This window comes from Leucopleurus acutus (assembly GCF_964270905.1).
Source record: "Leucopleurus acutus genome assembly, chromosome: 16".
Classification (NCBI taxonomy): Eukaryota; Metazoa; Chordata; class Mammalia; order Artiodactyla; family Delphinidae; genus Leucopleurus; species Leucopleurus acutus.
Genome location: NC_139158.1, coordinates 61365446 through 61393388, shown reverse-complemented (window position 1 = coordinate 61393388; position 27943 = coordinate 61365446). Strand labels below are relative to the sequence as shown.

Below are 27943 nucleotides of genomic sequence, written 5' to 3'. Positions count from 1 at the left end.
CTTTCATGGATCAGTTATGATGGGATGTTCATTTGACACGAACTGAGTATAACTCATGAAACTCTCTGGATCTGAAGCCCTAATAATAATAATGATATAATTTTAACAATGGTGATAATAGTACCTACCTCACGGTAAGTGCCCTGTGTCTGGCCATGGAAGGCCATGTAAAGTTCTACAAATAAATTTTAGCTCTTCTATGCAATTCTCTTGCCTCTTCTCAGGGCTTCTTTCTTGCAGCCTCTGAGCCTTTACTGAGGCTGTGCTGAGTCCTGTCCTTATACTGACTTCTCCTCCCCTCCAACCCTGTCTTCAGACTTCTTTGACTACCCTAGATGCGACGGCTTGTCTGCGGAATCTTGGGTACTTTTCATTTGGGCCTCGAGCACAGAGCCAGGCTGTAATAGAGCTGTGAGGGGCAATTCCTATTTCCTCCTCCCAAACTGTGAGCTCCCTGAGGGTCTTCTCACCTCCACCTCAGTTCCTGTCCCGTTGCACACAGGTAAAGACAGGTAAACTGAGTCAGAAAGTGTTCGATGTGGAAGGGAACAGCATTTATTGAGCGCTTATCATATGCTAGACCCAGCACTGAGGTCTTGACCTTCAATCATCCCTATGACCCCCCTGTGAGGTGGGTGGGGCCGCCTTCATGGTCAGAAGAGGAAATGGAGATGCAGAGAAGCTAGAACTGCTACCAGACAGGAGGCCTAGCCTGTCTGGCTCCAAATGCAAGATCTGAACAAGCAACCTGTTCAGAGCCTTAGGGCCAGGACTGGGACCCAAATCGTCCACCTCTGGGTTGACTCTCAGTAGAAAGAAACCTCTATTCCACACTAACGATCTAATTCCACCTGCGAAGGGGAGACCCTGCCTCTTAGAGCTTTAAAAATACCCTCTACACCACTTAGTATGGTCAGTTTGAGGTAATATCTAAGGGGAATCAGGAGACTCCCTCAAGTCCCTTCTCTCGAACATGTTTCTCAAACTGTAAAATAAGAGGAACAGAGGTCTTTGGGCTCTGAGAACTATTTTCTCAACCGGCCAGCAGGTGGAGCCCACTCTTCATCCCTCCCTTGGTCTCCAGAAAGCTGCGGAGTCTCGAGGAGGAGGGAGAGTCCAGAAGCCAAACCCGCGGGGCTAGTGGGACAAAGAAGTTCGCAGTCCACCCCAGCCGGCCTCGGGGCTGCCAAGTCCCGGTTAGGATCCCGCCCCCTGCAGGACATTCTCGGTACTGCAGGGACCGGAGCTCCGGGAGTAGGGACAGAGACCCCGGGAGGGTGGAGCCCCGGTTGGGGGTTTGAGGAGGAGGTCTGGGGATGGGGTCCCACAGGCAACGGTGAGTGAGACTCAGGAGCGGGGTCTTGGGGCCACCCCCTTCCCCGCCCTCCGCATGGGCGGCGGCACAGGCTACAGGTAGTTGTCCTCGGCCGCGTCGACCCCGCTCGGGGAGCCCTGGGCCTCCTCGTCAGTGCTTTCGTCGTCGTCGTCTGGGGCCAGTGCCTCGATGTCGTGCGTGATGTCGGCCAGCAGCCGGTGGAAGGCCTGCGCCTCGGGCCGCTGGGCCGCGCCGTCGTAGCTGCGCACGGCTGACGCCGACGTGGAGCTCATGCTGCGTTTGATGCGGCCGAAGCTGTCGGTGAGGATGCCGCCCTCGCGGATGCCCACGCCCTCCAGGAAGCCCTCGAAGTAGCTGATGTCCTGGTCCGGAATGAAGGGCCGCATCCCTGCAGGCCGAGGGGCAGGGTGATTCCTTGGGGTCAAGCCTTCCCCTCCCACGGAGGAATCACCTTCTCTGGGGAGCGGAGTGCAAATCCCCACCCTGCCGCTCGCCGGCTGTGTGACCTTGCACAATTCCGCACTCTCTGAGCCAGAGAGTAACGGCATAATGCTCCGCACGCAATAAATGCTCACTACATGTTAGCTTATTATTGTTATCATTATTATTATTACATTCCCATTTATGAGTTGTGTAACACTCCTCCAATAATTACTCTGAGCCTTACTTTCCTCCCCTGTAAAAGGGAGATAATTACACCTGTTCTCTCGGTAGGGCTGTGAGGATTAAATAAGGTACTTAACACACACTGAGTGCCCCATTTGGCTTCCGTTTTACTTCTGTCACTACTTATTAGCTTTGTGACTTATTTATGTACTTTGCTTCTCTAAGCCTCAGTTTTCTTATCTGCAAAATGAGGGCAAATCATAGTTTCAACTTCCCGGAACTGAGGGTGTTCAATGAGATGATCCTTGCCACTACACACGGTAACTGCCCAATACATGTTAGCTTATTAAGATTATCGTTCCTGTTGCTGTTATCACTAGCCCTCCTTACTAGCTCTGTGACCTTGGAAGAGTTCCTTAGCCTCTCTGAGCCTCAGATTCCTCATGGAGTAAAATGGGAAGAATCATATCCTCTCCCAGCTTTGCTGTGAAGGTGAAATGGTTACACCTGTGCTCTCTCTCCCGGCTCTGACTGCAGACAAGTCTCTTCCCCTATCTGCACTTCGGTTTCCCTGTTTGCCTCATGGATCTCATGATGTCGGCTTTATGGGAGGCCAAGGGATAAAGAGTAAACACTCCCAGCCTGGGCAGGGGGCTCACCAAGCAGGAGGAACTTGCGCCGGTCTCCGTAGAGCTTCAGCAGGCCTGCGCAATAGTCCTGGATGGGCAGCCCCAGACGGTAGTCCCGCAGCAGCAGGGCAAACTGCTGGATCTCAGGGGGCCCCAGCTTACTCCGCAACTGTCAGGGACACCATTCGAGATTAATCCCAAGAGCAACCCCCACCCAACCCCTGCCTAAAAGACCCAGAGCCCTCGCTAAGGGTGTATCCAGCCCAGCCCTCCTGTGAAAACCCGGCCTTGGGCTGCATCTAAGAATGGGATGTGGACTCAAGCTGCCCGATTTCAAATCCTGGCCCCTTCACTGACCAGCTCTGTGATCGTGGGTAGGTGACAACCTCCTTAACCCTCGCTTGCTTCATCAGCAATGTGAGGATAATGAAGGCATTTCCTTCTTGGGTTGTTGAAAGGATGAAAAGAAATGATGCATTAAAAGTGCTCAGAACAGTGCCTGGTATAAAGTCAACACTCAGTGCGAGTTGACATTACTTAAAGCCTTTCACAGCTGACTCCGTTTGCTCTCCTAACCCCATGCCCTGCCCTGACCGCTGAGGTCTTATGCTTCAGTTACGTCCAGGATTATTCATGATGCCTGAAATACCCCCCGTGTTCTCCAGGCCCTTGCTTATGCTGTTCGCAAGGCCTGCCCCAGCTCACCGTGACCATGTAATCCTGCAACTGCTCGAGGCCCAGGCTGCTGTGGTCGCTGCCGCTGCAGTGGGAGCCATGGAAAGAGGGTGTGGACGTGCCGCTGTAACAGGCTTCAAATGTGTCCTGGGAGCCATTGCTGCAGAGACAGGGGGGGAAGGGGCCCTCACTCACCTCCCTCCAGCTCCTCTCCATGTGGTAGGCTGAAGGTGGGAGGGCGCAGCCACCAGTGCTCTGGGCCTGGGGCCTCATCCTATACCCCATTTTGGCCTTCGAGGCCCCATATGATCTGGCCACGCACCACCTCTCAAGCCTCGTCTCCCCCTTGCTGTTTGTGCTCAGGTCACCCTGCCTTCTGTCTTTTCTTCTAATACTCCAAGTACCTCCTCACCTCTGGGCCTTTGCACATGCTGTTCCCTCTGCCTGGAATGCCTCCCTTTCCCTGTCTTTTGCTCAGCTAACTCTTCCTCACCATTGGATTTTAAATGTTACCTCCTCAGGAAAGTTTTCCCTGATCCCTCCAGAATGGGTTAGACCCTCTGTCAAATGTGGTCACATAGTCTGTAAGCCTACCCATGACATGAAGGCCTTTCCGATGCCCCCACCAGATCTCCTCTCTAACCACTCTGTCCTCCACACCCTCTGCTGCAGCCGTAGTGGCCTCCTGGCTGCTCCTCAAACATGCCAAGTGGATCCCGCTTCAGCATCCTTGCACTTGCTGTTCCCTGTACCTGGAGCGCTCTTCCCCCTTTTATTTGTCATGTCACAGTTCAAGTGTCATCACCTCGGAGAGGCCCTCCTGACTCCCCAGATGAGGTAGGGTTTCCACAGCCTCTCTCTCAGCACTCTGAGCTTCTCTTGAGTGTTTATTACTGTTGATGCTTATTATTACTAAATAATGATTTCATTGTCTCCTGTGCTACCTTGTAAACCATGCAAGAGCAGGGACCTGGTTTTCTCTGTTTGCTGAGTACCTACTATGTGCCAAGCACAGGTCTCGTCCTTGTCTGGCTCCCCACTGTATCCCTAGCACAGAGCACAGTGCCTGGCACATGGTAGGTACTCAATAAATATTGCTTAAATAAAAGTCAACATTGGGCTCCTGCCTCCTGGTCTCTACATTGTTCCAGAACCATCTTCAATTATTACCTCCAGAGAAGCAGTGTAAGCTTAGTGTGGACTCTGGAGCCAGCCTGTCTGGGTTCAAATCGCAGGCCTACAACTTACTAGCTGCTTGACCTTGGGTCAAGTTACTTAACTTCTCTATTCTTCAGTTTCTCTATCTGTAAAATGGTATGATAAAAATTGGTGTCATTGTAAGAAACAGAGGAGTTAACATTTGTACAGTACTTAGAGTCATGGACTAGGCAGTAAATAAACAGTAGCTACTGTAATGTTGCTATGTTGATTTTAAAAACGAAGTGCATTATAGAATAGCACTTGGCAGACAGCAAGTTCTAAAGTTAGTCATTGTCATGACTGTCATCTCTCTAGCAGATAGCAGGTTGTTTAAGGACTGGCCTAAGAGTGCACAGTCTTAAGCAAGTATATTGCCGCTGAAAAGGGGAGCGGGGGGAAGTAAGGCCTATATCACTGGCAGAGGCTGTCCCCTGTCAGCCTTAATAACAGAAAGCCAAAGGCCTTAGTAACAGAACTAAGGTGACCAACTTGTCCCAGTTTTCCTGGGACTTTCCTGGTTACAGTACTGAAACTTCCATGTTTTGGGGAACCCCTAAATCCTGGGCAAACTGGGGTGGTCAGTCACCCTAAATAGAACCCTGGACAACATTCCCAAATGAGATTTTTTTTTTAAAAAAAACCCTACATTTTCCAGACTTGCTTATAGCTAGTTCTGGCCATGAGACCAAGTTCTGGCCAATGAGGTGTAAGCAGAAGTCAGGTAGGAATTCTAGCACAGCTCTTTCTAAAGAGATTCCTCATATGCTGCTGTGATGGCTGGAACTATAGCCACTATCTGGGCCCATGAGGTGACCTTGAGGATGGAAGCAAGTGTTAGAGAGGGAGGAAAAGATAAGCCCGAGCCTTAATGACCATAAGGCCATAGACTCCTTGTCTATCTTATGTAAGAGACGGGCGGGCGGGGGGTGGGGGAAGCTTTATCCTTTATAAAGCTACTCTTTTTTAGGATTCTCTATTCCATAGAGCCAAAATGACTTTTTGGCATTAGCTGTGATTTTGGCCTCTGCAGGCCACTGTGTCTGGATGACTGGGAAAGAGCCGCAGGCCCATGTGGACCTAGTTCTGAGTTCTGGCTGCCCTGTCGGTCTCTCAGGGGTTCAGATCCTATAAGCTCACCAGAGCCTGGGAAGTTCAGGTTACCCGTACCCTCGGGGCCTAGCATCTCAGCACAAATCAAGGTGGAGTCACTTTCTCCCACCCTCTCTTGCCCATAGGGGCTCAAGAATGCCTAGATGAGCAACCTTGTTTGTGCAGGGACAGAGGGGACCAGAGTGGGGTCCCTGAGAAGGACGGTACCCACAAGGAGCTGCAGCAGCTGAAGTCGGCGTCATAGGCGTAAGTCCCATCCGTGCGGCAGCTGTCACCTGGGGGCAGCAGACAGAGGGCAGTCAGAGGCGGCAAAGCAGGGACCAACATCTCTGGCTCCCTGAGGCCCCAAGCTCAGCCCCACCCTGGAGTAAGGATGGTGGCCGGAGCACGAATGGCCTTGTTAGTAACTGTACGGGTGTTAATTTTCACTCTGAGTGAAATGGGCAGCCACTGGAAGTTTCTGGCCACGATTCCTGCCCCACCGGCAACACACAGCCAACCTTGGGCAACGCACTTCTCCTCTCCCGGCACTCAACTTCCCCAAGGTTGGGACAATACCTCCTTCCTGCCTACCTCAGGGGGGCCTTGGGGAGAGCAAGCCAGGGAACAGGCGAGGTAGTGCTTTGTAAACTGTATATGTTTGAGAGAGAGAAAAAAGAACTTTGAGGGCAAGGAGCTCAGAATCAGGAGGAGAAAGGAGCGCCAGGTACAGCGAACTTGCTCTGTTCCTGCCCCTGTCAGCTCAGTGAATCCAGCTACTGGCCTCCCCCGCCCATCGTGGCTCGCTTCGTGTCACTTCCTCAGGACACTCCCCTGACTTTCCAGGCCCCGCTGGTTCCTCATTATACATTCTTATAACACAGTGTGTGGTTACATTTTATCTGTGCAACTATTTAATTACTGTCGGCCTACTTCAGCACTGCACGCCTCAGAGGGAGGGCCACATCTGGCTTTACTCGCCAGTACATCCTGGTGATTAGCAGGATCCCACAGACAGGTGTTCAAGAAATACTTGTTGAATGAATGAATTTGTTGAAATATCTGTTGAGTTATCTCATTTATTTGTCCATCATCCCTGGGAGAGTCAATGAACTTTCCCAAATTCTCAATAACCACAGTTCCCACAGATGTGAGTGCCTCCAGAAGGAAAGAGCTGGCTCCCCGTTGCCTGAGCTACGCAAAGAGGGACCACGCTCAGGGGGCTGTGGCTGAGGAAGTTCCCTTAATGGCCCTGAAGGCAGCATGGGGAGTGAGGCTGTTGCAGGAAGCTTTAGAATCAGATGCACCTGGGTTTGAATCCTGACTCTGCCATTTACCAGCTGTGTGACCCTGAGATATTTATTGACTACACTGAGCCTTAATGTCCTCATCTGTAAAAATTGCATTCATAAGGCCTCAGAGCGTTCTTTCATCCATTCAGAAAATACGCCTTGAACATCCGTCCCTGGTCCTGTGTTAGGCACAGGGGATACAGTGGCAAACAGGACAGACAAGGTTGTTATGAGGATTAAATAAGATTCGGTACATCGGCCCTGTGCACATAGTTGGTGATCAACGAATACCGCTATTGGTCTCATTCTCATTCCAGCCCTTGATGGCATTCAAGGACCAGTCTGGAAATCTTGGTTTTGACCTAGAGTCCTAGTGGGACTAGATGGCTCAGTAAACTGACAATGCATGTGCTTAGGTTTTGACAAAGTGGGGACACCAAAAAACAAAAGGGAGAGGGAGTTCAGCTCTGAGGGTCTCGTTCTGAAACTACGTTTGAGGTCATTATGAAATTTGACATTTTATTTTAGCGACATATCGGGGGTATGCTGTAATTGCTGTAGAGGTCAGGACCCCTAAGGGCTTTCATTGGCCCCAGTCCTGGGACATCCCCCCTCCTCTGGCCTTTCAGGACGTTTCACAGGAGGGGCCACCAGGAGTTGGAGTACTCACTGCGGCTGCAGAGCCACGGCCGTTCGGGCGTGGACGTGTAGTGGTAGCCGGCCCGGTCCACGCACTCGATGCTCTGGTCCCCGTAGATGATCTGGAAGACCTGACAGATGAGGGCGCAGGACTCCTCTGCAGCATCCTGGCCCAGAGAGGAGGACAGAGCTCAGGCCTTCTCCAGGGACCAGGATGCCCCTGCTTCCTAAAAACGCAGTGTGAGGAGGCGCACAAGGGCACTCACACAACTATGGGAGCCCTTAAATTGATTTTGAGGACATTTTTCATCAAAATTATATGGCCACGCTCTGGGTGGCCTTTATAGAAATAGCCACTCACTGGCCTTTACAGAATCCAGTGACAAATGTAACTCTTCTGCCCTGAAAAATGCACACATGCACCCCAAATTTCTGGGAGAATTATGGGGCCTCCTGAAGCTTATCTAAAATAAGCCCTAATTTAGTTTAATTTACACGTAGGAAGCTGAAGCCCAGAGATGTAAAGTGATTAGCCAGGACTAGAGCCCAGGTCTCCTAATGCCTAGTAAGAGGAAAGGAAGAATTAACTGTATGAAGATGTTAGGCTCAGCAGAGTTACTACTGCTCAACATAGTTACTATGCCATATTTAGATATGAGCTTCCTGGCACCCAAGGCAAAAATGGAAGCAGGATGAACACATAAACTTCAGTCCCTGATAGAAGGAAGGCATTTAAGTTCTTGGGTGCAACTTTTTTGAGATCGCAAATATGAAGAGGAATTTGCCTCTTTGATTTACCTCTTTAAGTCTTTAAGCAAGAGACACGGAAAGACAACAACTAATGAAGAGACCAACTTCATGAAGCCACTTCTTATATTGTGCTTCTAAAAAAGCCAGTCCAGGGAGTAAATTAAAATGTAACCCAGGACAGGCATTTTGGGATAAGGGAGCGAAATTATCATTAAACCAGGATTGACCCTTATAGTAGCTCTACCAAATGGACAGGGAAGAGGGTATCCTTATTTTATAAAGAAAGACATGGAGGCTTAGAGTGGTTAAGTGACTTGCCCAGGCTCACACAGCAGGCTCATGGCTTTGGTTAATATTGGCACCCAGGTTTTTTGACTCTAACTCCTGTACCCTCCTTGGGACCATGATGCCTCAGATTGGAGGCCAGAGGCTCAGTTACTCCTAGAAAACAACCCTTATTTATTTACTCATTCCACAAATTATTATTTAGTCCCACTGTGTGGCAAGCACTGGGCCAGGCTGTGGAGTCTCAGAGGTGAATTCGATGAGGCCTAAAGCCCTCACAGCCCAGTGGGATAAACAGGGTACACTGTTCCCTCTGCCTGGAATTTGCTTTCTTTTCTTTTTTTTTTTTTTTTGCTGTACGCGAGCCCCTCACTACTGTGGCCTCTCCCGTTGTGGAGCACAGGCTCCGGACGCGCAGGCCCAGCGGCCATGGCTCACAGGACCAGCCGCTCTGCGGCATGTGGGATCTTCCCAGACCGGGGCACAAACCTGTGTCCCCCTGCATCGGCAGGCGGACTCTCAACCTCTGCGCCACCAGGGAAGCCCCCTGGAATTTGCTTTCTTGACTCTTTGCCCTGCTGCTTCCTTCTCTCTTACACATTTCAGTTTAAAAGGCACAAACTCACCTTCCCTCTGGAAAATGGATCTCGTCCCTCATTATCATGGCAACCTGCTTTTCTACTTGGTCCCCATCACAAGGTATAGTAACATAGTACCCACTAATCCGTCTCTTCAGTATATTTATTGAGCACCTATCATGTGCCAGGCACTGCCCTGGGGGCCAGGGATACCAGAGTGAACCATCCGGAATGCACAGATGTCTTGAGATGAAGCTAGAGAGGAAATGAGGATGGTGGCTAGGCCACCACTGTAAGGTAGATGGCCTTATAAACAGTTGTAAGGACATTAGATTTTACTCTGAGTGAACTGGGGAGCCACTGAAAGGTTCTGAGCGGTGACACGATGTGGCTTCTGTGTTAACAGGACTGCTCTGACCGTGTGGGGGAACAGATTCTGAGTAATGGCCAAACCAGTGAGGGGTGAGTGAATGACCCAGATGGGGGAAGATGGAGCACGGACCTGGGAAGTGGGGGACAATGGAGCGTGGGGAGAAGTAGATGCACTTCGGTTATATTTTAGAAATAGGGCCAACAGGATTTGTTGACAGAGTGGATATGGGTTGTGTGAGAGACAGGAGCCAAGGAGTGCTGCAGGGTTTTGGTCTGAGCAATGGAAGGACAGAGCTGCCATTCATCAAGACAGGGAGAGCAAGGGAGGGGCAGGTCTGGGGAGAAGACTGGGTGCTCAGCTCTGGTCGTTAGAGCTTTGAACGGAGAGGCTGAGTGGAGACACAGCCGTGGAGATTTGGTGGGAGGTAACATTTGGGGGAGTTCTCACTAGAGAAGGCCACGTAGAAATGAGTGTAGATAAAGGAGAAAGAGAATCAAGGACTAAGCCTGGGACAGTCCAACCTCAAGAGACTGGTGAGAAGAGGAGGCGCCAGCTCTTGCGAAGGAGCAGCCAGGGAGGTAGGAAAACCAGGAGCATGTGCAGAGCTGCACACCAAGTGAGAAAATGTTTCAAGTCAGCACCAGAGCCTGAGTTTACCGGTTACTATCCACCTCTCTCTCTAGAGAGGCACCGTGTCTGTTTTGTTCACCATGTGGGGTTTATATAGAGAGGGAGTTCAGGGCCCTGGGCCAGAGAAACAGCTTACAAGGCTCAGGGTTTGGAGGTGTCTGCTAGATGGTGAGCTCCCTAAGGGAGGGCACTAAATATGTCTTTGTTCATCTCTGTATCCGTGGCACCTAGCCCAATGCCTAGCACAAGCTGGCGCTCAATGAACATGGTCAAATGGATAAAAGCAAGGGTGAATGTGGAGGATGGGGGGGGGGCAAGAATGGCCAGAAGTCTTCTGCCTTGGGTGATGGCCATTGTTACCAAGAGTACAGGCTCTGAACTTCTGGGTCCCAATGCTGAAATCACCACCTGCTTCCTGTGTGACCTTGCACAAGTTGCTTAGCCTCTGGGTCTGTTTCCTTCTCTATAGAATGGGAATGGTGGTAATATTTGCCTCCAGGGGTTACTGTGAGAATGAAATGACAATGCTGGTTTCCTGTCTGGCACAGGTCAGCCCTGAATTCGTGCTGGTGATTACTGTCCTTATGATTGTTACTGTGGTAGTGTGGACACTGACGACTTTGGAGAAAGAGCAGGGCTGGATGAGGGGTTAGATCAAGTCTGGGCCATTTTGAGCTTTCATCCCATTGGGACAGCAAGGGGGAGGTGTCCTGGGGCTGGAGTAAAAGCCTTTTGGCGTCAATGGGCACACAGTTCCGAAGTTCTGGGCAGTAGGGCCGAAGGAGGGAAAAGAAAAGGGGCTGGGGTAGACTCCAGGAACTTGGTATGTGTGTGGGGAGGGTGAAAACGCGCCGGGGAGGCAGGGCGCAGGGGCGCGGGATGCCCTCGGGCTCACCCTGTTGGCCACAGCCAGGATGACCAGGTTGCAGTAGGCGTCGGGGCTGGGGTCCTGCGGGTCGAGCGGGTTGGGGCCCGGGTGGCGCCGCTCCCAGCTGCCGCCGCCTCCCGCCTGCCTCCGCTCCCAGCTGCCGCCTGGCTTGCCCGCGGCGCCGCCGCCGCCGCCGCCGCCGTGTCGTCGCTCCCAGCTGCCGCTGAACGTCTGCCGCCGCTCCCAGCTGCCCGACGCCCGCGCCCCGGCGCGCTGGCGCTCCAGGCTGCCGCCGCCGCCGCCGCCCCCGGCCCGGGCCTCGGCGCCCGCGCTCCCGCCCCACGCCATCCGCCAGTCAAGGCTGCAGATGGTGTGGCGCCGCTCCGTGGCGCCCACCCGCCGCTTCTCGGGCGCCGCCCCGGGCGGGCCCGGGTCGCGCCCCGCGCCGCCGGGGCTGGCGTCTACTCCGGCTGGCACCGGGTCCACGCCCAGACCTAGGAAAGGCCGGGTGGCCGTCAGAAGCAGGAGATCCGGGCTGAGAGCCCTCTCCCGAGGCCAGCTGCGTGTCCTGACCCCGCCGCTGCGGGGGTGGTTGGGGGGAGAAGGGGTCCAGCCGTGTCTGGCCCCGCCCCCACCCTCAGGCTCCACCCCTGGCTCCAAGGTCGGGAGGCCGGACCCCGCCCCACTACGGGTCCTTACTTTTGGGTCCCGCCCCCACCCTCAGGCTCCACCCCTGGGTTTGGCAGTTCCCACCCGCCCTACCCCATTCCGACGCCCCTTGCCTCCCAGACGCTGCCGTCTGGTCTGAGAGTAGTGGTCAGGCTGTCCCCTCCTTCTTTACCCTTAACTCGGACCCTGTCCCGGGTTTCAGGAACACCTCCTTGGCTTCCGGCTTCCCTTCAACCCCTCCCCTGGCCTCAGGCCCCGCCCCTAGTATGGCAGGGCCTGACATCTCCCACCAAGATACCCCAGCCGCGAGCTCCGCCTCCCCAGTGTATGGCCCCTCCACTAGATGAGACTCCGCCTCTGCCGCAGGTTCCCTCCTAGCCTCAGAGCCTTGCTACCCTTCATCACGCCCTTTAACTTCAGGCCTCAGGATTCTGGCTTCTCCACCGTTTCGAAGATGGTGGTTCAGGCCGCCCCTCCTTCAAGCCTCAACCTTGGGCTTCCTCTTCTCGCAAACAGCCATGTCCTGTCCCTAGTCTCAGGGTAGTTTGGTCAGGTCTTTCCATCACCCAATTATCCAGCCTCAGGCCCCGCCCCTGCCCCAGGTCACGCCCATGCCCAAGACTAGGTGTTGGGCCCTTTCTCCACTCCTTCACCTCCCCCGCCCCGCCCCTGACAGGCCCCGCCTGCCGTACCGGTCTTAAGCACCAGCAGGTGCAGCGCGTCGTCCTGCAGGTAGGAGGCAGCGGCGATCTCGTGCGTGGGGATACGCAAGATGAGCTCCTCGTTGTCGCGCCAGGTGAGCAGCAGGCAGCGGGCCGACAGGCTCAGGATGCTGTCCTGCTCCGCCGTGGTCTTCAGCGGCAGCTCCTTCAGCTGCTGCGGGGTGGGTCGGATCTCCTGAGTCCCGGGGGCCTCGGGCGGGAGAGGTAGGGGACCAGACCCTGCCCTCCCCTCTCCCGGAGCCTCACCCTGGCCGTGTCCAGCAGCTGCAGGAGCTCGTCGCGGCTGGAGGGGTTCAGTGAGGAGGTGACCCAGGTGAGGTGGCCCAGGAACTGGATGGAAATGGGGCGGGGGCGGGGGTGGTGGGAAAAGGGCAGAGAGAGGTCTCCCTGAAGCCTTGGAGGACCCAGACCTCCTCACTGACACAGCGCGGGTAGACTGAGATAAAAATATCTGAATTAATAATAATAGCCTGATAATAACTGTTATTAAAGCCATTGTAGGAGCCAGGCATAGTCCTGAGAGTTTTCTGCACTCATTCATCATCGCTTTAAGGATGAGAAAACTAAGGCACAGCAAAGCCAAATAACCTGCCCAATATTATAGAGCTAAAGGGCAGAACTGGACGCCACACACCAGAGTCCATACGCTCCCTGCCAGCTTATTTTTGCTAAAATAAGCTTATTTTATGAGCACATAGTTATTTAGCTATGGCAGAAACAAAAGTCATTAGAATAGCTTGAATTTCCTGCTTGGCCTGAGTGGCTCTGTGCACCCCAAGCACCAGTGTCAACTGACTGTGCAGGTCACTGGCCCTCCTCATGATCTTGTCGCAGAAGTCAAATGGAAAGGGAAGAATGTTGTATCCAATTAGTATATAATTTTGTCAGAAAAATGATGCCCTAAATTAAATTAATAGTAAATTAATTCTTCATTCATTCTTAGTTATAGCTTAATGTTATCACACTTAAATGTTATTTAATATAAGAATTAAGTTTTTAAAATATTTTTAGTTTTATTCTTCTAGGTGATTCTACCAATCATACCATTTCTTTTCTTTTTATTCTCTATGAAATTTCAGTTCCCAATTTTTTAAGTGGATTTGTTTGCTAGCTTTTCTCTTCATATAGGGCTGCCAGGTAAAATACAAGATGCCAGTTAAACTTGGTTTTCACATAAACAACTAATATCAAAACTAAAAAAGTACTCATCGCCTATCTGAAATTCAAATTAAAAAAATTTTTTTTGTTGAAATATAATTGATTTACAGTGTTAGTTTCAGGTATATAGCAAAGCAATTCAAATACATATTCTTTTTCAGATTCTTTTCCATTATAGGTTATTATAAGCTATTGAATATAGTTCCCTGTGTTATACAATAGGTCCTTGTTGTTTATCTATTTTATATATAGTAGTGTGTATCTGTTAATCCCAAACTCTAATTTATCCCTCCCCCCACCAAAATTCAAACTTAACTGGGTGCCTGTTTTTACTAAATCTGACACTCCTACCCCCATATCAGTCTTTATTGGGTAGTGAGGATTCTCCACTGCTCCTTCATGGTGTTCATAAAATAGAAGTAAAGCCCCTGAGTTGGCCTAAGTCCATGTGGCCTGCAGAACTGGCTTCCTTTAAGCTGGACACTGTCCAAGCAGCAGCAACGTCACTGCAGTAAAATCTCACAGGACGGTCCGGCTTTTTGGTGCACAGAGCACCCTCCCATCTGCTCTCCCCTTGGGGTAGGCTTTGAGCCCCATGTTGAGATGGCAACGCTGAGGCTGAACGGGTGGAGGTCACTTGTTGAGGGTCCCCAGCATAATTCAGGGGCAAGGCTGCCTTGAACCCAGGCCTCTTTCCCCTGAGCCTCCCCTGTGTGGTCAGGGGTTGGTGTGGGGGAGAGGTAAGGTCTTTCCTGATGGGATCCAGAACATGCCTCCCTAAAATATGGCATCTTGGCACATTGAATATCTTAAGCTGAAGGAGTATGAGAAAACGGCAGAAGCAGGAAGGTCACTCTAACTTCCCCCACCTCACCCATCTTCCCTGGAAGCAGGCGATAAATCTCCCTGGTGAAGGGTACCCTCCTTTCAGGGTACCAGTAGGAAGGGAGACATCCTTATCACCAGGGACAGGGAATTGAGGGCCGAGAAGTCTGTATAAACAAACCTTGTTCCTCTTTCACCATTTACCAACCCCCTCCAAACCCCTCTGGCCTTGTCCATTCTTCACAGATTTATTGTTTCTTTGTCAAAAAGTATAAAAGCTTCCTGCTCTGGTCACTTCTCAGGGTCTTCCATTCTCTTCTGAAGGCTCTCATGTCCATGTGAAAATTTAATAAAATGTGTGTGCTTTTCTCCTGTTAATCTTTGTTCAGTTTAATTTTCCGATCCAGCCAGGTAACCTAAGAGGGCTGAGGAAAACTTTCCCCCCAGCCCCTTATCTCAAGCTTCTTCCCACCCCTCCTGCTCATCCCGAAAGTACCTTGACCTCTTTCTCCAGATAGTCACACAGCAGAATCTGGGGGTCGATGAGGTAGTCGGGGGGATAAAGGGGCATCGAATGCAGGGGCCGGCGGCTCACACTGCTTCGAAAGGCTGCCCGGCGCCCAGCCTTCGGGAACACCAGCCTCCGGATGGGGGACACGAAGCCCTGGGGGAGGCGGGGGCGTGGGGGTAAGAACAGTAATAACAGCAACTGACTTGATCATATTCAGCACTTACATGTGCAGCCTTTTACTTACATTACCTAATTTAATTCTTACAAAAACTCTGCAGAGGGGGTAGCTCTATGATTCCCATTTTGTAGGTGGAGAAACAGCCTCAGAGAGGGAACTAGCTAATAAGCTCACCAGCTAGTAGCGGTAGAACCAATAGTTCACCTTGGGCAGTCTGGCTCCAAACCTTCCATTCTAAACATGCAGGTGAGGGTAGAAGCCCTGTGCAGGCCCAGGCTGAGGCTTAAGGAACCCCCACCCAGGCTGGGGCAAGTACAGAAAAATATTAACATTCAGTGTGGCTGAGTGGTGGGTGCATAGGTATTTAAGCTATTTTCTGTGCCTTCCTAAATATTAGAAATGGTTAACAGGTACCTTGAAGTTTAATCCAGTGGGCACCTGCATAAAAATGGCCTGGATCAAGGTTAAAGGAGCAAATTTCAGGGCCCCAGCCCATCCCAACAGAATTTAAACTCCCAGGAAAGTGTGAGCACTGCTCTAGAGCAGTGGTTCTCAGTGTGTGGTTCCTGGGTCTCCACCAGCAGTAGCAGCAGCATCGCCTGTGAACTGAAGAGAAATCTACATTCTTGCGCTCCATCTCAAACCTATTGGATCAGAACCTGGGATGAGACCCAATGATCTGTGTATTAACAAGCGCTCCAGGTGATTCTGCTGCAGGCCCAGCTCAAGTTTTAAAATCAGTATCACGGAGCCTGGATGAAGTACGTGGAAGCTCTGAGAAATGAGAACAAGCGATGTGGGAACGAGCATCCCAAGCAGAGGGCACAGCATGTGCAAAACACTGGGGGCTGCAAGGGCGAGCACAAGCCTGGAGAAGGTGTGTTGTAGCTGCGGCTGAATGACGAGATGAACAAGTCATAGAGGGCTCGAATGCCGGCTATGGAGCCAGGACTTTATCCTGTATATGGGAGCATGTGTGTATATGTGAGTGGAGTGGGGAGGTGAATGCTTTGTCTGTGGCCCTCAGTGGTCCACCCCTGCCCACTTCTCCAGCCTCATCTCACCCCACACTGCCCCTAACTCCTGCCCTCCAGCTATAGGGCCATCTTTCAGTTCTTCCTATTTGCTACATTCCTTCCTACCATGGAGCTTTGCACATGCTGTTCCTCTGCCAGAAACACTCTTCCCTGTCCTCTTTCCTTCCACCCATCAGATCTCAGCTCAAACTGACCAGTCTAGGGCTGGGTCCCTTAATATTCTGTCACCCAGCACTGTGTATGGAGACTTTTGTACAGTTTTACATTAATTGTTTTTTTTTAAAAATTAATAGTTGTCTCCCTCACTAGAATGTGAGCTTCAGGGAGGGAGCAGGGACCTTGTCTGACTTTGCTCACCAAGTGCATCATCACCAGCACCAGGCACAGTGCCTGGCACATAATAGGTGCTGAATAAATAAATATCTATAGAAGGAATGAACCACGAGAGAACAAGCACCTATGTCTTGTCTCCTTTCGAAGCCCTCACAGTTCATGTGGGAGTCTTTTTAAACAGCTGGATCTAGGTTTCCTGGGGGAAGAGGGCTCAGTGGGGGTGGGGGCAGGAGTTGGAATCCCAGAGGCTCCCTGGACCACAAAGACAAACAGGTGTGATGCCCAGAGAACCAGACTAGAAAATATCTGAGAGTCAGGAAGGGGTAAAGGTCTAGGGCTGGGGGGAATGACCCCCAGGCTGAGGCCTTTGGAGCAGAACTGGGCCCTGTATAAAGACAGGGAGGGGGCAGGCTCAGTTGGAACCCAGCCGGGGGGGAGCAAGCAGGTGTCTCGAGCCTGGATAGGCAGCCTCATAGCACAGAATTGCCCTGGCTGAGGTCCTTCTGTCTGGGGAGGCAGGGAGCAGGGGAATGGGTTTGTTGGGTGGCTGTCTCTCTGTCCCTTGGTCTGAGAAGCTGCAGGAGGGAACCCCCAGGAACACCAGGGAAGCAGGCTGAGAATATCTCCCAAACTAATCTGACTGGCTGGATTTTCCTGGAAGGTGCCCGTCCGTCTGTCCATTCCTGGGATGGCACAGGCCACTGAGAGCAGGGAGACGGGTTAGGGAATTTTGAGTCCAAATGTCTGGCTGCCCAAGGGTGGGGAGGAAGGTCTTTCCCAATAAGAAGAAAGGCTCTCCTGACGCCACTCACTGCCCATCACCCCCCTCCTCCCCCCAGGCTTCCCACTTCTCTGACTCTGGGGACATCTCTCTACCGCGCACCCCTTCCAACCTCCCACCTACCTTTTTCCCTTTCTTGACTTCATATTCCATGGTGAAGTGTCCCCTCCACTCCTGCCACCCTCCTGGCCACCCCCCTCCACCTTCTCCTCCCATGCAGTTCCTTTGTTCTTTTTCCTGCCTGGTCGGAAACTCCACCAGTCCCAGAGTTCCTGCCCCTCCCATCTGATAGTGAGCGGTGGGGTGTGGGGTGGGTGGAGGACACAGCCTTGGGACCTTCCAGCTGAACAGTGGAAGCCCAGCCAGAGCAACTGGCCTGGGGAGAAAGCCCCCAAGGCCTCCAGCAGGCTTGCTATTTAGGGGGCTTGGGAGTTGAGTAAGGCTGGGAATGGTCCCCTGAATTTGGAGTCGGAAAGTCCCAGATACCACCCCCTCTTCTGCCACCGACCTTGCTGTGTGACCTTGGCAAGACAGGATAGTTCCCCCTTTCACAGCCTCAGTTTCCCCCTCCCCTTTATAAATTAGGAGTAAACATTGCCTTCCTCTCTGGGCTGGTGTGGTGAGAAATAAATGGAAGTGGGTGGGAAAATGCTTCATAAACTATGGAATATTGTGTCTGAGCAAGTAATGATTTTAAAAATTAATCATTACTATTAAGGGAGGTGGTATGCATGGGCTTTAGAGACAGGCTGTTTGAGTTTGAATCCTGGCTTTATCACTTACTAGGGTTATGACCTTGGGTCTGTAACCTCTTGTGCCTCCATTTCCCCATCTGTAAAATGGGCATAATACCAGCCTTGTGACCTTGCAAGAATTAAATGCACTTAGAAAGGCTCTTGGCACATGTGAGGTACTCAATAAATATTAACTATTTACATGTGTGTCTGTGTGTCCTGGGCTGTTTTACTGTCTCTTGAGAGAATAATATTAGAGAGGCAAGATTCCCTTTGTGGTTCTGGACTGAGCACTTTACTTATTTCATCTCACTTATTCTTCACAATATTGGGGTACCATTGTTATACAGATTTTTAAAACAGGCTCAGTTGCAGAGGCTGACCCAAGGAGGGGACACAGTGAATGAGAGGAGGACCTGGGATATCTGCTGGGTCTGGCTCTGATCTGAAGCCTGGTTCCTTTCCGCTAGGGCCTATGCCCTCTGTGTGGCCCACCCAGGACAGCTGGAAAGGTTCTGACTGACCCCTTCTTACCTTGCCATGACCCCTGGGTTCTGGAGACCTAAGTCCCGGAACTGATTTGCTGTATGATCCAGGGAGGTTGCTTATTGTAAGCTCCCTGGGCCTCAGTTTCCTCATCTTTCCAACGGGAACAATAATCCCCCAAACCCTGTCCTGCAGTCAGAGACATGGCAGGAAAGACATCAGGCCGTGCATAAGAAGGCAGTTGGAAATTATGAAGTGCAGGGGCCAATGCATAGGATTGTTTTGAGCTTTTTCTAAAAGACTGGGTGTTCCAGGTTAGTGCCGGTGGGAGCGAGGGTCAGAGCTCCCCACTGCCTCTGGGTGTGAGAGCCGACAGAGACTCCCAGACACCAGCCTTCCCTCTTCCCCTCCCTCCCTCTTTTGGGGGTGGGGAAATGGCCCAGGCTGCTTAGTGCTAGCTCATACAGCCACCCCCACCTGCTCCCCTACATCCTGCCAGTCACCTCCCAACAGCAGGAAGTGAGATCTCCCTCAGCCCCCCCACCCCGGGCCAACAGGAAGAGGCCTGACCCAATCCCTGACTGCCCCAGACATCAAACTCCCAGTTAACCCCTGAGCAGGTCCTGAACTCCCACCCTCAGAGTGGCAGCAAGGAATGAAAGGTGGTCTCTTGCTTTGGCACCTCCAAGACTGACTTTTTATTTTTTTAAAGATTTTCCTGATGTGGACCGTTTTAAAAGTCTTTTTGAATTTGTTACAATATCGCTTCTGTTTTATGTTTTTTTGATTTTTTGGCCACGAGGCATGTGGGATTTTAGCTCTGTGACCAAGGATTGAACCTGCACCCACTGCATTGGAAGGTGAAGTCTTAACCGCTGGACCTCCAAGGGAAGTCCCCCATGACTGACTTTTGCAAGCCTTTTCTTCTCTCTGAGCCTCAGTTTCCCTATCTGTAAAATGGGGATGTCTATTATTCCTGGAATAACTCCAAACATCACTGAACTGCTGGGAATCCCAAACAGGACAAGAAGTGTTCTGAATGCCACTAGAAAGAGCAGACTATCCCTGTGTTCCCTGCAGTGCACACCCCAGGGCCATGAACAGATCAATTGGTTAGTACATCAGTGGAAATGGGCGGAGACAGGTGGACCTAGGTTCACATGTGTATGACCTTGAACCAGTAGTTTCTCTTGGAGTCCCAGAGTCTCGCGTGTCAAAAGCAGGATAATGATGGTGCTTGCCTCAGAAGCCTGCTGCAGGGATTAAATGGGGTCAGAAGCATACAGTGGTAACACTTATTAACAAAGTTCCTTGTGAATCAAAAAAGAGGTGCGTAAAACAAAGTCCATGCCCTCAAGACTTAACAGTTGTGGCAAATAGGATTCACCTCTTTTGAGCCACCTCCAGTTGATGGGAGGGGCCGCCCTGGAGTGCTGATTAGAAAAACCAGATCTACTCCCAGTGAAAAAGGGATTGCCATGGGATGGTGGCTGGGTGGGGAATGTGGCAGCTGGTGTACAGTGCATATGCTGACCCCTAAACTGGTGAGAGAGAAAGACACACAGGCAAAGAACTCTGATACAAGGCGAGCGACTTGTTTGGGGAAGGTAGAATCAGGAGCCATTCACCAAGCCTGTGGCATTCAAGCCAGGCTTTGAAGGGCGTATGGACAGGAAGGTCGCTCCAGGAAGAGGGAACAGCGTGAACACTCATTGCATGAGATGCGACACTTTTGGCTACCAAGAATAGACTATCCGATCAAAAGTGACTTAGACATAAGGGAAATTTATTATCTTTCAAGACAAAGCCCAATGGTAAGTGATTTTAGGGCTGGTTAATTGAGCAGCTCAAAAATGGCATCAAGTTCCTTACATCTTCTGCTTTGCTGGTGTTATAGGCTGAATTGTGTCCCCTCCGCCCCCCAAAATTTATATGTTGAAGCCCGCACACCCAGTACCTCAGAATGTGGCTGTTGGGGAGAGAAGACCTTTAAAGAGGTGATTAAGTTAAAATGAGGCCATAGTGTGGGTTCTAATCTAACTTGATCGGTGTCCTTATAAGAAGAGGAAATTTGAACACATAGACACCAGGGGCGCACACACACAGAGGAAAGGCCATGTAAGGACATAGTGAGAATGCTGCCATCGGCAAGCCAAGGAGAGAGCCTCAGAAGAAACCAGTCCTGCTGACACCTTGGTCTTGGACTTCTAGCCTCCGGAACGGTGAAAAAATAGATTTCTGTTAAGTCACCCAGTCTGTGGTATTTTGTTATGGGAGCCCTAGCGAACTAACACAGCTGGCAAGAGGGCTGTAGCAGTTGTAGGACCAATACAGACCTGATACTACTCATCATTATTCTGGTTTTGATGCTATCAACCCTTGATAAAGCCAAGGGTTTCCCCTTCTTGTGTGTCTTTTTATCGAGAACGAAAACCTTTCCCAGAGATTCTTCAAGAGACTTCCCTTAGGGATCTAGGGGTCAGATGTATTAGCCAGGATATATTTCAGCTCTAACAAAGATCCAAATAACAGTGGCTTAAACGTGATAGAAGTTGATCTCTTCCATCACATAAGCAAGTCCAGGGCAGGTACAGCAGCTCCATGTGTCCAGGACCTAGGGGCTTCCTGTCTCGCTGCTCCACCAGGCTAGGGTTTTGCTTTCAACTTCAAGTTGGCTCTCGACACAGCTGCAGTCAAGCCAGTAGGAAGGGTAAACTGAGCCAGAGGAGAGCACAGCTTCTCCCTCTAAAGGGATGACCTGGAAGCAGCACAAAGTTCTACTGCTCATATCCCATTGGCCGGAACTTGTTTCCATGGAAACGCCTAATTGCAGAGGAGGCTGGGAAATAGTCTTCTATTCTGAGTGGCCATGTGCCCAGCTAATAATTCCTTTATAGAAAAAGGGGGGGCATGGATACTGGGGGACATATAGCAGTCTCTGCCTCACAGAATTGGGTCACATGGCCCTGCCCCCACCAATCCTCAGTCAGGGGAATTATCTTGGACCAATGGTTCTCAAACTTGGGTGCGCCTCAGAATCCGCGTGAAGGCTTGTAAAAACATGGTGCTCCCCACCCACACCATGGCTGATTCAGTAGGTCTGGGGTGGGCTCTGAGAATCAGCATTTCTAACAAATTTCCTGGTGATGCTGCTCTGGGGACCACACCTTGAGAACTATTGTCTTGCCTCCTAAGGCCAGGTAGGGGCTACATTCCCTGAGCACTTGGGCTGGGGGCTCCTAGGAAATGGGGCTCTACCTGCATGAGAGAATGGAGACAAAGGGCATTGGGTGGCAACCAGAAGAACCTCACAGAAACAGGAAGATGGTGGTTTGGAGAAGCTATGAGGTCTAGGTGGGGTGATGTTGGAGGTGAGAATTAAGAGGTATTTTGGGTCCAGGTTGTGAAAAGTCAGCATCTTGCCTAGTAAAGAATGTCACCAGCCATCTGGCTCTACAAGAATTGAGTCATTAGCCACTGCAGTCACTGACCTTTAACACACCCTGAAGGGAGATCAGGAATGAGGCACTCTGTGCTCTGGGAAAACTGGCAGAACAGACCTTCAGATAGTTATATATTTTCAGGAGAAATGTTTTATGCACCTGGATTCTTGCATCTTCCCATACTTCGAAAAGCACTAAAACCATTAACTAAGATATCTGTTCCTTGAGACTAGCAGCAAAGTTGACAATCTTTATTCTGAAGGCCCTGGGAAGCCATGGGAGATTGTAAAGCCAGGAAATGTCATGGTCACATTTGGGGGAGGAGGCATTAAAGCAATGGTCCTCAAAGTGAGGTTCTTAGACCCCCTTGTACTAGATCCTCTGGAGAGCCTTTAAAATTCATATTCCCAGGCATGCTCTATTACCCCCCCCTCCAGTTATGGAGATGGAAATCTGCATTTTAAATATCCCCCCTCCACCCCAGGTAATTCTGATGCATTTTGAAGTTTGAGAACCACTGGCTTAGAGGGTGGAAACCCTGGAGGTAGGGAGATCTCTTAGGGGCAATGCCCTCTAGAATGTAAGCTCCAGGCTGGCAGCGATCATGACTTTAATATCATTCTTGTTCACTGTGTCTTAGAAGAGTGCCTGGCACGTAGTAGTTATTCAATAAACATTTGTTTTAGCGGCATTAGGAACTTCGGTCTAGGTCCTGACTTTGCCACTGACTCATTCTTTGACCTCTAGAAAGTCTGTCCCCAGTCCCTTTTTTCCCTTACCTGTAAAACGAGGAGTTTGGAGAAAATCCCTAAATTTTTGGCCCCACCCATCATTCTGGTTGAGTGATTGAGGTTCTGTCCAATCAACAGGGAGCTTTGTATGCTGCTGTCCTCTTCCAGCCAAACGCCCGTGTCTCTTAAGGGAGCCACAGGAGCCGCAGGGGTTGTGGCAGAGGGTATCCTTTCTCCCCGCACCCTCCTTCCTCATCTTCTTTCTCTGGCGCAGAATAGCCAAAACAATAAGACGCAAACAGCACGTACTGAAATGACTTTTAATATCTCATGTTGCAGCAAAATTAAAAATATACAAAAAGTTTGTGGCGTACAAAAGAGTCTCAGTACAGAAGTCCCAGCTTGGGGTCCCCTCCCCCTCCTGGGGGAAGGGCAGAGGGGTGAGTGGGGTCTCGGGACTGAGGATGGCACAGATGCAGTAAATACCAGGAGGTGGGATCGGGATTGGAGACACAACTGGGCAGGGGTGGGGGTCGACTAGGGAGGGAAGAAAGAATCTGGATGGGAGAATCACCCGGAATTGTGCTGAGGGAGGGAAATTAACCCCTCGGGCATGGCTAATGGTTCCTGGAGTTGGAGAAAAAGTGGAAGAGGGGGCATCAGGGCTGGGGGTGTTCTGGTGGGACCCCGAAGAACATGGGCTCTGATCTCACCCTCCCAACTCACTGTGTGACCTTCTGCTGGCCACCCCTTCTGGGCCTTCCCCTTCAGAAGGGGAAGGATGATTCAACAGACGCTGGATGATTAAACCACTGATCCCTAACTTGGGGTCCCAGAGGCAAGAATGGGGCCCACAAGTGCTCTTGAGAATTATGTATTAAATGCCAACAGAATACAGATATTCCCCCCACCTTTAAGCCCTAGAAGCTAACTCAAGGCCTTGGAAGCATTTCTCTGCAATCAGAAGCTCAGTTTGAGTTCATTTAATGTGGGAAAATTAATTATCCTTCAAGAAGTGAGGCTAGTTTGGGAGAAAAATCTCCCAAACTATAGGATCCTCAGGGGTGAAAATAATAAGGGGGAATCTGGGAACCATTCAGGTCCCTTCCAGCTAGTTTATGACTGGTTCACAAAAGACAGCGGGTTTGGGGGGCTGTTCAGATAGGGTCCCTCCACGTGGGGTTGTTTAGCCAAACAAATGGAGACAGGCCTGGTTTGGAGTCTGGGATTTGGGTGAGAGGGAGATGGAAGAATATCATTTTTCTACCTAGTGCCTTTCTCACCCCCTTTGCCTCAAGCTACCCTCCACTCTGGGATTACTGCAGGTGCCCCAGGGCCCACCCCCCTTCAGCCTGGCCTGGGGGTGCCCTTAACGATGATTGTGCATAGAATAAAGGCCAGGATTGCTAGGGAGAAGGCAGCCCCCTTCTTGCTGGGAGAAGGGAAGGGTAGAGGAGGCCTGGCACAGCAGGTCCACACCCCACACAGACACATACCGGGGAGTTTTCTGCTTCCAGGAACCAGGCCATCCCTAGATCAGGCCTTCCTCTCCCACTTCCACAATTTCCTGCTGTTCCTCCCCTCGCCTCTACCTGCAGCAACCAAGAACCCGGAAATGTCCGAGCCCCTCCCCAACCAGAAGGGCACTTGAGAGTCTTTACCCCCAGCCCCAGGGTCTCAGAAGACCCTCTGGTTGGGAAGGGGGACCGCAGACCCCATCCCCACTGCCGCCCACGTGGCTTGGCACTCACTCCATCTCTTTCACTGAGACATTACAAAGAACGGAAGTACAGAAATTGATAGCTTCTCCCCCTGTGGGCCATAACTGGAAGGGAACCATCCTCAGGGTGCCAAAGGGTGGCATGGCCCAGCACAGGATGGGGCAGTTGGGTCCTGGCTTTCAGTCCTCTGCCTGTGCCTGAACTCTCCCCCCACCCAGTGCAGGTTCCTCCTACCTGGGGGCCCCCAAACTGGAGAAGACCCCGGTCCTTACGCTGACCCTGTCAGTCACTGGAGGGGCCTGCAGCCCTTATCGGATGATGGTTCCCAAGCCAGGGACCTCCTGGATGCCCAGACCTCCCTGGCCTTTTCAGTCGAGAGGGCGTGGGGCAGTTCTCCGGTGGCCAGGCCATGGGGGTTTAGGGTTAGGACTAGAAAAGTCTCAAAGGAGTTTCCAGACTCTTCAAGACTCTCCAGAACCTTATTAACATTTTGATCCAGAGGTTTCAAACTGGTGGCCCACGGTCAAATATGAGTGTTTAGTTTGGCCCGCACTGGATTTTTCAAAAATTTGAACTTTAGTGGCTCTAGGCAGGGCACGTACTCTCCAGTTTGTCAGAGTCCCCACCACTTTATTTTCTAGCACCTCTACCACTCTTATTTTCATTAACTGGAGGCATTTGAATTTGCAACCCATGCACTCAGATACCTTCTCCCCACTGCCTGAGGTTTTAGTGAATTCCCAGCCCAGGTGATCTCCAAGGGACCTGTGGGACTTTAGCCCTTAGGAGGGCACTGGGGCTGCCAGGCAAGACCTTCCCTCCCTGGATACTCCTAGCCCTGTTGGCCCTGACCCTGAGACCTGGACCAGGCCTTGCCCTCCCTGCCCTCTGCTTTCTTCAACTCTCATGGGTGACACACCTCTGCAGGACACAGGTGTAGTAGGGAACTGGCTTGGGGTAAGGCAGATTTGGGGGAGATACGAGGATAAGGCAGATGAAAGGAGAGGACCAAGAAAGGCTTCCTTGTTGGGGAGCCCCCTGCTGGGGAGGGGTAGAGGTCTGTGCTGTCCAACCAGGTGATAGTTACAAGGCACGTGGAACATCAGTGCATGGGGGTATGATGAGGGGTGTGCTGCCTGGAGAGGTTTGGGGAGCGCAGTCAGCAGCCTGGGGCATCAGCTCCAAAAAACTGGGAGACAGAAGTCTGCCCTGGGAATGGGGGCATGGTCTCCTAGGAGTTGAGATACTGACAGCATGGCAGGGCCTGACATATTTGGTACCTAGAGCATCCTGTTCTCTTCTCTCCCTGGCAAAATTAAGATGGACCCAACTACCTCTCATCCCCAGGAAAAGCCTAACTCTGCCACGACTTCCTGTGTGATCTTGGGCAAGTCCCTGGCCCTCTCTGTGCCTCCATTTCTTCTTTATAGTGGATGTGGAGGGTAGGTGGCTTAAGAGACACTAAGGGCCCCTCTGGGCTGTGAACCTTCTCTCACTGCAAGGACGCTGTAGGGATTCTGGGAAGGGCTGAGCAGCCAGGCTAGGGGGGAAGACAGGGAATGGGCAGTAGGAGGCAGGGACCCAGGGTGTCCAGTTCTGGCAGGGAAGAGAGACTGGCTGAGGTAGATTGTGTCACAGAAAGGAAAACAAAACCGCTTGAATGAGATGGTGCCCCTTCCCTACTCTGACGCCTCCATCCCAGTGAAACAAGGGGACCAGCAGGGACAAGATGAAGTAAGGGACAGGCCAGCAGAGAGAGGGACCTCAGGCCTGGGAGGGATGGGGTCCTGAGCTCCTAGGTGTGGAGGGAGGGGGCAGTCCTTAAGGGGCTGAGCTCTTTCCAGAGGGTGAGACGCAGAAGGTACCTGTAGCCCTCTCCTCGGGCCCTTTGACTATGACCGTTTCTGGTGTTCAGGTGTCCTTGCAGGCAGAGGCCTTTAGGGAAGGTTTTGTGGGATTGAGAAGATGTGGGGTGGAGGTGGAGTAAAGTCCAAAAATGAGCCTCAAGCCACGCCTCAGCACTGCCTGCTCGTCCCTACTCTCTGGTTCTCTGGGCAGCTCCTGGAGCCGTCAGGACTCCCAGCTCCCAGGGAGGAGATTTTTAACTTTTCTTTCAAGGATGCTGGGGAATGGAGCAGCCATTCTGGGGCACTGGGAGTAAAATAACTCGCCACGGCTGACCCTCATGTCCCCTCTCTGAGCCTGTTTCCTCCTCTGTAAGACGGATTGATAACACCTCTGTTGTAGGCAGGGGAGAGTTTAAGTGAAACAGTCCAGAGTGAAAACTGCTGGCAGTCAAGCCAGGAGAAACGATCGGTTGGATCTGGGTCCACATCCTCAATGCTCCCATCTCACAAAGGGCCATGGAATTTGGTCTCTGAAAACAGAAGGACAGAGGATAAAGAGGATGGGGGAACGCACCAGAGGGAATCTGGGTCAGCCTTGGGCTGCTCCTACCCCCACCACCTTGAGGCCTGGTTCCTGAGGCATCTTAGGGATCAGGGAAGTAGAAGAAAGAAAGAAGGAAAAACACTCTCTGTGAGTTGACAGGAGGGATGCACACACCATTTCGGCCTGGGTGGGTATCTGTGCAGTCACCTGTGGTGCTGGGGGGGTGAGGTGACTTGTGTCACGGGGGTGATGTGTGCTTTTGTGTGTGTGTATGTGCAGTCCTGCCATCTCTGCCTTTGGAGCCACCCTGCACCCTGAGTGTGGCCCTCTCCCAGCATCCTTAGCAAAGCCACTATCACCTTTCACATTCTGATGGAAAAGCCAGGAATCTAGGACCTTGTGAGACTCGCTGCCACTCTGGGCCTCAGTTCCTATCTGTAACCCAAGGGAGGCTGAACCAGAAAGGGCTAAGTGCCCCTCTAATTTGCATAGTTTGCCCCTCTAATTCTCATGTCCCCTTCACCCCAGCCCAGGTCTGCATCTGTCCTTAATATCGCCTGCTGAGCCCTTGCAGTGAACGAACCTTACTAGGCATGCGGGAGGGAGGAATTTGTGGGGAGGGGTTCCAAGCTTCGCTCTGTCCCCTCACCCCACAGAACTGCCTACTTCTCAGCTCCCATACCCCCCATGCTATCCAGGACTTGTTGTCCCAGGTGGAGAGAAAGGGCACTGGGTGAGTGGTCCCAAGGATGCCCTGGGATGTTTGGACCATGAGAATGAACCATGGGTCCCAGAGGGTTGTCAGATCTGAGGCAAAACAAGTCCGTTTTACAGCTGCAGCCCCAGGGAGCTGCATCTGCAAGGTGGCTAAGAGCCAAGATTCATGTCATGTCCCCAGAGCTAATTTTCTCCAGCTGGAAACCAGTTGGCAGTTGAAATGTCTCGGGAGTTCTGAGGACAGTTTCTCCTCGGGAAGGTGGCTGTGGACTGAAGTGGACAGGGGCACAGAACTCTTATAAACCCTAGAAGTCTAGAAGTGGAGTACCCTTTCCTAGAATACTCCACGCACACAGGGTTCTGATGCCCTCTTCCCCACCACCACGGCAGGAGCTAGAATTCCCCGCAGCAGAGCAGCAGGGTGCCAGCGTCTGCACCTCGTTATAACAGAATCCAGGTCAGAGTGACTCCCGAGAATGTTTTATCAGCTGTGTGTCCTGGAGCTCAATCCAGAACAAAGAATGTCTCTCTAGAACAGTCTCCCTGCTAAACGTGC

The 27943-nt window shown here is 51.6% G+C and overlaps 1 protein-coding gene across 2 annotated transcripts; it reads right to left on the bottom strand.

Moving 5' to 3' along the window:
* Positions 1 to 1407: 1407 nt before the first annotated feature.
* Positions 1408 to 17324, bottom strand: CCM2L (CCM2 like scaffold protein; the record flags this gene model as incomplete). Of its 2 annotated transcripts, XM_082857639.1 has the most annotated exons (10): positions 17288 to 17324; positions 14821 to 14988; positions 12588 to 12671; positions 12312 to 12495; positions 10978 to 11444; positions 7498 to 7633; positions 5768 to 5831; positions 3277 to 3406; positions 2602 to 2740; positions 1408 to 1724 (listed from the first exon to the last, which is right to left on the bottom strand). In XM_082857639.1, the coding sequence occupies exons 1-10, from the start codon at positions 17315 to 17317 to the stop codon at positions 1408 to 1410; spliced, it is 1719 nt and encodes a 572-aa protein (XP_082713765.1). In that variant the 5' UTR covers positions 17318 to 17324. The 2 variants fall into 2 exon arrangements, with proteins under 2 accessions (XP_082713765.1, XP_082713766.1); XM_082857640.1 differs by lacking the exons at positions 1408 to 1724; positions 5768 to 5831 and having other exon boundaries at positions 2638 to 2740.
* Between the last annotated feature and the right edge of the window lie 10619 nt (positions 17325 to 27943).